We start from the raw sequence: 9,937 nt of genomic DNA, 5'->3' as shown, positions 1-9,937 counted from the left end.
TATATAAATTTACACACAAACTTACTAGTACTTAACTCATAAATAAACAATGAGATATCAATTAGGTAAGTAGAAAAAATGTTAATAGGCGAAATATTTTTATTTCAAATCAATAAAAATTCGTTTAAATAAATATAAAATTTCAGCTGTTATTGTACTGATTTCAATCAGTGCTGTCGGCTTTGCTGCTACCATAACCAGCACTGCTGCCCAAATTATTGAACGAAATCTATTTGCTGCTGATATTTTCAATGCCATCGCCACAGAAAAGTTGAGCGATAATGTCGTCATATCACCCGCAGCCATACAGATCAGTATGGCATTGGCACACTATGGGGCCAAGGGCAAGACCGCTACTGAAATGCAATCTGGCTTACGTTTAGGTTCCTCTGATGCTGATGTGGTTGTACGACGTTTCGGTGAATTCCAGCAAACATTTGGACGAGAGAATAGTATACGTTTGGCCACAAACTTTTATATCAACGAGAATTTGGAATTCAAAGGTAGTTTCAGAGATATCGCACAACGTAACTTTGATGCCAATGTGGAAAAAGCTGACTTCCATCCACCCTACAATAAGCGTACAGCCGATCGCATAAACAAAGCAATGGAAACGAAAACAAATGGCAAAATACTTGACATCATCAATGCTGAACAATTGGATGATCGCACAGAGGGAGTCCTGGTTAATGGTATCAGTTATAGTGCGCCTTGGCAAAAAGCCTTCAAGACTAGCAAAACTTCCAAACGTTCATTCTGTGGTGGAAATGGACTATGTTATCAAGTTGATACCATGTGGACATTGAATAATTTCAAATATGGAGAATTTAGTAATTTGGATGCTAAAGTTGTGGAATTGCCATATCAAAACCCAGATTTCTCAATGATTTTGCTCTTGCCGAATAAACGGGATGGATTGCAAAATTTATTACGTGGTTTAGCTGGTAAGAATTTGGTTTCGTTAATCGATGACGGTTTGAGCGTACAGAAGGTTGAAGTTAATTTGCCAAAATTCAGCGTACATTTTGGTACTAACTTAGTGGAACCATTCCAGAAAGTAAGTAAGAGTAATTTTAATATATAAACTATACTAAATAATAAATTTACAGTTGGGTGTCAGAACTATGTTCACACGCGAAGGTGATTTTGGTAATTTATATCGTATGTTTGTTAGTCACTATATAAACAGTGCTAATCATAAAGCACACGTAGAAGTAACTGAGGATGGTGTGGACCAACCTTTAGAATCTGGAGGTAAGATGACAAAATTTTAAAAAGGAAATTTGTGGACTATTTGAATATGTTCATTTTTTCTTAGGTTTGAAAAGTTTCTTCTCAAGCAACAAAAAAATCAACGCAGATCATCCTTTCGTCTTCGCAATTAAGCATAAGGAATCGATTATATTTATGGGACAAATTGCTTCATATACTTATGTCTAATTGTTGACAAAAACGTGATTATTTACATAATGCAAAATAATCCTTATTATTTGCTTCTTACAAAAAAAAATCTTAATAAAAATAATAAAATCGATATTAGAAACTAATACGTTTAGTAAATATGTGTAGAGACAGATTCGTTGATCTGTAGTTTTTCTGTAAATAAATGATGAAATAAAATTGATTTTTACAATAGACAATAATTAATTATTATTATTTTTTATAGAGAGATTTCGAAAAGTACTGAACTACAACAAAAATTATTTTTATATTGTTTTAATTAATTGAATTTTTGGCTGATCAAAGAGCTGTTTCGAGTATTGGGAAATACTCATCATCAGTGGTCTTGGAATTATTTCTTGCATTTAATTATTTATAGATAATTTTTTGTACGTGAATTTGTTTATGAACTTTCACAGCAAGTGTGAACATATAGTACAATTCATGATCAGTGATGAACGCTGACTCTGAGCATCAAATTTGGCAGGGCACAACATGCAATCCTTGATACTTGATCTTAAAAATATTAATTAATAAAAAAATTAAATAATTGTTGATTAAATATATTAATGCATTCGACTACCTTTACATGTATTAAAATTTTTTGGTCTAATTAACGAGTCTAACCTTAATTAGTCAAGTTTTTATGTATAAACACTGGAAAGCAGTGACAGCGTAGATCCTGACATGCAATATTGAAATGAAGATATAAAGAATAAGTTAGAATAATAGGATCTAAGACCCTATAATACAAGCAGATGACTCATTTCAAATTGGCTACAATGTTGAAATATAAAATTAATAAAGTTCCAAAACATTATAAAGTACATGAAATCTCAGCGTATACAATAATTGAGTCACGTAGGTTTAATGCCAGCTGAAAGAGCAGCATATCAAGATTTGTCAGAGTACGAAGTGGTGAAGACGGTCTCAGAAATATGGGTTTGACGTTGTATTTACCGACTAAGAATATTAGGAATACATTACGGCTTAAGCAATAATAGGTTGATATTCTTTTACTGATTTAAAAGTACTATAAATAATACTATGAGGAAAAAAAGAATTGTCGTTTATTTGCAATCCGATTTTTTAAAATAAAGAAAGATAGAGAGAAATGGAGGAATATGATTAGGGAAGCACTGATTCAGCTCAAACTGTCATGTTAAAAATGATAATACAAAATATTCATCTAAGTTTTTAATTAAATTTAGTTAATTTTTTTAAATTTGAATTATATTTTTGTAAAGACCCACCGTAGAATTATAAAACTTATAGTAATGTAATTTTTAAAATTGCTTGGTTTTTAAAATGTTTTATTAAATTAAAATTCAGTAAATGAGACTGATGCATTTACTTGCGCCGTTGGTTTACCATTTGCAATCCAGAAAGTGTCCACCATGTATTCACCATAAGGGATAGACAATCGAATACTGTCGTTTGTAAGAATGAATTTCTTTACCAAAATATCATGCTACAAGAAAGAGCATATGCATTAATCAATATCATAAAGCCATAAAAATTTTAAATCATATATCGAGATCGGCATAAAAAGGAATTAGTTTTTTTTGTCGATCTCGATCAGTTGCATATCAAAAATATTTATGGCTATTCACAATAAAAATGAAAAATCACAATAAATCTTTTAAACTTACATCAAAAGGACATGTGTGATTTATATTCGTGAAAGGTTCAATGGTATTCCAAAAGAATGCAGCTAGAGGATATTTATACCGTGCTTGGAAAAATTTACAAGCGTTTACTGTAAAGTCGTAGAGAAATGGTTTCCAGCCATTTTCCCGTTTTAGGAGTTTTACGCGCACCTATTGAATTTTAAAAAATATTTCATATTTTAAAAAATATGAACTCAGATCAGTGTGTTTTTAATAAATTTATTCGATATACTCACAGTTACTTTTTTAATAACTTCATTCAATTTTCCGTCCATGTTGAGGGTATTAAACCAATTTGAAAAAGGCTCTATACGACAATATCTAAACTCAATTTTGGATTTATTTAAGGATTCACAGCTAAGACCTTTAAATTTGCAGGAAGCACTGAACACTTCAACAGTTAAATTAAGCAAAACCCAGTAGAAGTATAGAAGCGATAAGCGTAATACTCGTGCCATTTTACAAATTGAATCTATAAAATCGTTCACATTCCTACCGAAGTGAACTTATGTGATTTGAATAAAAAAAAAACAAGACCAATTAAAATGTAATTTACATATGGTAAACATAATTTAGTAATTTGTTATGAACCAAAATTATTAATATTAATTTTTAAATAATTTAACATTTAAAATTTACTGTTGAAAGCATAATAATAATGTAAACGTAATTATAACCATATCATTTAAGCAGGTTTGTCAGTTATATGAACTTTTGGACCCTATACATATGGTATGTCATATGCTATATAAAATGTTGCAAGTGAAATACCTGTTTGGGTTCTATCTGTTCTCATCTCTGTCCCCTGATCACTGGAATGAATTTTCCTCAATGCTGTGGAAATCTTCTCCATTCATTCCTAAGAGGCGGTTTTAGTGGCTTCAAATCTCACACTGTGGTGTCTGTTAGGCAACTGTTATAGTAAAAAACTTGAGTTCCACATTGATCTATCGAAGAACAGATTAAGAATGGGCTTATTGAAGAACAGGTTAGGAATGTTAACCGACTAGCCACTACTGAATCAAAAAACATAAGAAACATAAGAGTTTCTTATTGAAACTCTGCGATAAAAAAATGATAGCTAGAGATATATTGTGTGCGATGTGGTTCATAAAAAAGTAACTAATACCAACATCCTAGATGATGATACAGACATTTCTTTACGACCTATCAATTCGATGTTTTGAATGTTCAAATAGTCGGTTGTTAGACGAGATATGCATTCGCATTGTCTTGATAGAGATGAAGAATGATCTGACTTCGCTTGTTTGTTTTCCGTATTTCATTGAAGACTTCCGGTAAACAAATGGTTGTATGCTATTTGGAATCGATCATTTCACGATTTTGTAATGGTCTAGTTGGTATAGTTGCCACATGACCAGTTTTCCCAAAAAAAAACAAGCGACCATTTGTTTTGAATTGCTTCGAGTGCGAACAACTTTTGATGGATTTGGTTCATCTTGACACACCCATACAGTCCACTGATGTTTACGTTCCAGCTCTTAAGCATATATCCATGATTCGTCAGTTGTTACAATCTTATACTCATATACGCCTTTTGAAGCACCGTCATTGTATTTCTTGAGCATTTGTGTGCATCAATCGACAAGAGCATCTTTTGAAATTTTATCAAATGATGGGGTATCCAACGAAAATAAACCTTTCTTATGCCTAAATGATCATGCAATATTTTATTTAAGAATGTTATTTATATAAATTCATATTAAAATAATTTAGTATAGAATACACCAAAAACCAAATTTTTAATATTAAATTATATCTTAAAAAAAAATTTATGAAAGAATATACTCCCAAATTTGATATTTTTGATCAACATATACATTTGAAATTAAGTTCTTAAGACACAAACATGTATTGCAGCAAATACTATATATTGATTGAAATTAAGCATTATTTACAGAATTAAGTATTCTTCTGTTACACAATTTTATTATTAAAATTCGGTAAATGATATTGAGCCATTAGTCACTCCAGTCATTTTGCCGTTTGCAAACCAAGTAAGGTGAAGCATATATTCACCAAATGAAATGGGCAGTCTGATGGTCTCATTCAAAGGCATAAATTTTTCCATCCAAACATCGCCCTTTGAACAATATTGCGATTATAGAAATATTTAATAGCTTCATGATTAAATCAAATATCCTACTTACAATAAAAGAGCAGGTGGAGTTAATATTCGTGAAACTTTTAACATTTTTCCAAAAAAGTGCCGCTATGGGATATTTCTCTTGCATTAAAAGTAATTTACAAGCATCAAATTTGAAATCATATAAAAAAGGTCTCCAACCATTGAAACGCTTAAAGAGTTTGGCATGGATCTAGAGTTTTGGTGTAAGAATAACAAATGTATTTTATATTCTATATGAATCTTCAATTTTCCTACTTACGGACAATTGTTTGACTGATTGCTTAAGTCTGGCACCAACTGAAATCGTATTTCTCCACCTCGAGTACGGCTCAATAAGACACTTAGTAACCTCATACGCGGTCTTATTATAACTTTCACAGTAAATATTTTTGAACTTACAAGTCACCATCGAAATTTTCGGAGTATGAAATAAAATAATTAAAGTTATCGCGTATAATTTAAAAATTGTACTCAAATAGTAAGTTGTCATTTTGGAAGTGGTACTAAACGACTTCTTTATCCAAAATATTACCTTCCTCTATAAATTGTCACCAACCGTGTATATAATAAAATTATGTTGTGTTATGAAGCATGACACGTAATGGGAAAATAATTCTAAATTGATATATGCCATTGAACGATTTGAAATGTCTTTAACTACATATCATAGCACAATCTTGTAATATGTGAGTTAATGGCATTTTAACGACATTCTAAAACTATTACTAGTCATGATAACGTTACACAAAATCTGTCTATGGTTAATTATTATTGCGACAACTGATGATGGAGAGATATTAAACATTTTCAGAGAAAAAATTATAGTTAAAGTTCAATAAAAAATGACATTAATTTATTTAGTAACTAGCTGAATCTCATTATTTGCATTATTAGAGATCAATTAAGGACCATATGAATCTGCTGCAACATAAATGATCAAACAGGATAACAACAACATTTCGAACTGAACTTTCGAATGAAAGCGCGAAAGCTTGTTAAGACTATCAAATGCTAATGGAAAAACTATCGGCGAAGCGTGCACCAGGTATGATCACTACAGATTATGAGACTTATAATTTTAGTATAGTATGTACCTATCATTCTGTATTGTACATCAGTTAACGGCTGAAGAACTGCTAAAATAATGGACTTCATTAAATAAACTCATATTGTGATTCGAAAAAAAGGGCGTTAGTATCAGAAAACCGTTAGCGTTAGTAATATGAGCTTCTGAAGTATTTATTCAATAATGATTTTGATTACTTAGATGATCAGAGAACAATAAGGTGGAACCCATATTCAGTGTAATATGGTTTCCATTCATATAGAATATTCAGCCATTTAAATAAATTTATAGCTCGTGGAGATGATATTCGAAGATTGTCCAAATATTGGACATTTTGATTATTTTAATTAAAAGTTTTTATAAGGGAATACTATCAACACTACTAATAGTTTACTCGTAACTCAGCACTTATCCAAATATATATGTATATAGATCCGGCATAAGAGAAAAAGCAAAGAAGGAAGATACTGCATCATATCTATATCATTTCCCACAAAAAATTTTTGAGTACACTCTGAGCGTATACTATTAAAACTTCATAGTATATTACATAGTATTACATAAGTATTTGCGGTTTATTCTCACTAGATGGTGTTGTTTCCCATATATCTGTCAACACTCATACGATTATGGCAAACGAACACTTGTTTGAAATGCGACATTTTAGGTTACATATCCTTATCAAGACAGTGATGTATTAAGCTATCTGAAAAATAGCAGGAGGTCATAAATAATAACGCTTAATGCATACTTAATTAAAATAGATTTTTAATAGAGCGTATTAGTTTAAAAATGTACCAGAAACCGGAGATCCTTATAAGTATCACGCTATATATCGACTTCTTAGTCAATTTCATGAAACCCAAATATTATTATACATTAAGACTGAAAAGTTTTCGGAAATTCTCATTTAAAATTCGCGCGCTGTATATTTTTCGATATTTTAAGTTTATGTAGTTTGGCAGCACTGTCCTTAATTACTATGCCAAAAATGAGCTCGATCTGTCAGACAGTTCGTTTACGGCAGCTGTTGAAACCAGTTCACCTCAGTAGTGCGTTGCGAAATGTCTTCGACGGTCGTACGACCGTCCTGGAAGGCTTTGTACCACTCATAAACTTGAGTTTTCGATAAAACTGATTCCCCATAAGCCTTTTGTAGCATTCGCAACGATTCTGCACACGAAATTTCGTTCGAAACACAAAATTTGATGCAAACTCTTTGTTCAATATTTTTTTCCATTGTTTTTTTCGCAACGCCCTACTGAGGTGAACTGGTTTCAACAGCTGCCGTAAACGAACTGTCTGACAGATCGCGCTCATTTTTGGCATAGTAATTAAGGACAGTGCTGCCAAACTACATAAACTAAAATATCGAAAAATATACAGCGCGCGAATTTTAAATGAGAATTTCCGAAAACTTTTCGGTCTTAATGTATGTATTAACCGCTTTTCTAATATAAATTCAATATGAATCGAATTGATAAGACGTAAAAATGTTGTTTATTTAAAGGTAAACTAGCACCCAGTTCACATTACGAACTTTAGTGAACGAACATCGCTAAAGTTGATTTCCAAACTATTGACTATTGTTGCTTTTTTAAGATATTGATAAGTATCAGCTGGAAGTGTTATTATGGAAATCTGTTATTGTTATTGTTGCTGCTATTTATTAATATAGATTAAAAATTTATTTTCAAAAAAAAAAATAAATAAACTGAACAAAAATGTTTAATATTTATAGAATATTGAAGAGTCTTTTAATTGGTGTATATAAATTAGATATCTGAGGCGTATTTTTCAAATCACATGAACAAAAAATTGCTAAATATTAGTTTTTTGAAAAAGTTTACTTATAGAAAAATCTAGATCGGTACCAATTTGCATGTTAATACGGTACCGATTCATTTAACATTAGCAATAAAGAACACAAAAATTGAGTACTACAATTATCTGAAATTTATAGACACACATATATGTATACTTCATCAAATAGAATATATTGATTGAAATTACACATTATTTACTGGACTATGTAGTCTTCAGTTATAAAATATTGATTTTTAAAATTCGGTAAATGCTAATGAGCCATTATTTACTGCAGTTAATATGCCGTTTGCAAACCAAGTAACTTGAAGCATATATTCGCCAAATGGAATGGGCAGTCTGATGGTCTCATTCAAAGGCATATATTTTTCTATCCAAACATGGCCCTTTAAAGAATAATTCATTATAAAAATATACAATAAATTCATGATTATATCACATCTGTTACTTACAATAAAAGGGCAAGTAGAGTTAATATTCGTATAACTTTTAACATTTTTCCAAAAAAATGCAGCTAAAGGGTACTTATCTTGCTTTAAAAGAAATTTACAAACATCAACTTTGAAATCGTATAAAAAAGGTCTCCAACCATTGAAACGCTTAAAGAGTTTAATATGCATCTAAAGTTTCGGTGTAAGAATAAAAAATGTATTTTATATTCTATATGAATCTTCAATTTCCTACTTACAGACAATTGATTAACTGATTGCTTAAGTCGGGCACCAACTGAAATTGTATTTCTCCACCTCGAATACGGCTCAATAAGACACTTAGTAACCTCATAAGCGGTCTTATTGTAATTTTCACAGCAAATATTTTTGAATTTACAAGTCACCATCGCGATTTCTGGAGCTTGGAATAAAATTATTAAGGTTAACGCGTATAATTTAAAAATTGTACTCCAATAGTAAGTTGCCATTGTGGAAGTGGTGCATAGATATAGTAAATGAGTTCTTTATGCAAAATATTGCCTCCATCCATAAATTGTCACCTACTGTGTAAATAATAAAATTATGTTGTGTTATGAAGCATGACACGTAATGGGAAAATAATTCTAAATTGATATATGCCATTGAACGATTTGAAATATCTTAAACTACAAATCATAGCACAATCTTGTAATATGTGAGTTAATGGCATTTTAACGACATTCTAAAACTATTACTAGTCATGATAACATAACACAAAATCTGTCTAAGGTTAATTATTACTACGACAACCGATAAGCTAAAATTATATTTATTCAGTAACTAACTCTGAATCTCATTGCTTGCATTATTACAGACCAATTGAGGACCATCTGAATCTGCTGCAACATAAATAATCAAACAGGATAACAACAACATTTCGAACTAATCTTTCGAATGAAAGAGCGAAAGCTTGTTAAGACTGTCAAATGCAAATGGAAAAACTATCGGCCAAACAGGCACCAGGATAATGAAAGTCATAATTTTAATATTGTGTATACCTATATTTCAATGTTATTCCAGAGAAATTTAACTCTCAATATTTTATTATTTTATATTGTACACCAAACAAGCGCAAAGAAAGAGCTAAAACAATGGAGATAATCAAATAAACTTATATTGTGGTTTTCGAGAAAGGGCGTAAGTGTTAGCAGTAGCTTTATTCAATAATCACTCTAATCACTTGAATGATAAAGAATAATAAGGTGAAACCCATATTCACTGTAATGTAGTTTCCATTCATATCGAATATTCAGCCAATAACGCAAATTTATACTTCATGAAAAATATGCTCCCAAATTCAAAATGTTTCTTTCTGACT

At 30.8% G+C, this 9,937-nt stretch overlaps 1 protein-coding gene across 1 annotated transcript; it reads left to right on the top strand.

Moving 5' to 3' along the window:
* On the top strand, positions 1 to 1,624 carry LOC119683772 (serine protease inhibitor 42Dd-like). Its single transcript, XM_038097631.1, has 4 exons — positions 1 to 65; positions 147 to 1,057; positions 1,110 to 1,254; positions 1,319 to 1,624. Exons 1-4 carry the CDS (start codon positions 50 to 52, stop codon positions 1,438 to 1,440), a joined length of 1,194 nt encoding a protein of 397 aa, XP_037953559.1. The 5' UTR covers positions 1 to 49; the 3' UTR covers positions 1,441 to 1,624.
* The last annotated feature ends 8,313 nt before the right edge of the window (positions 1,625 to 9,937 follow it).

This window comes from Teleopsis dalmanni, chromosome 2, assembly GCF_002237135.1.
Source record: "Teleopsis dalmanni isolate 2A chromosome 2, ASM223713v2, whole genome shotgun sequence".
NCBI lineage: Eukaryota > Metazoa > Arthropoda > Insecta > Diptera > Diopsidae > Teleopsis > Teleopsis dalmanni.
This window is presented reverse-complemented; position numbering and strand designations above follow the sequence as displayed.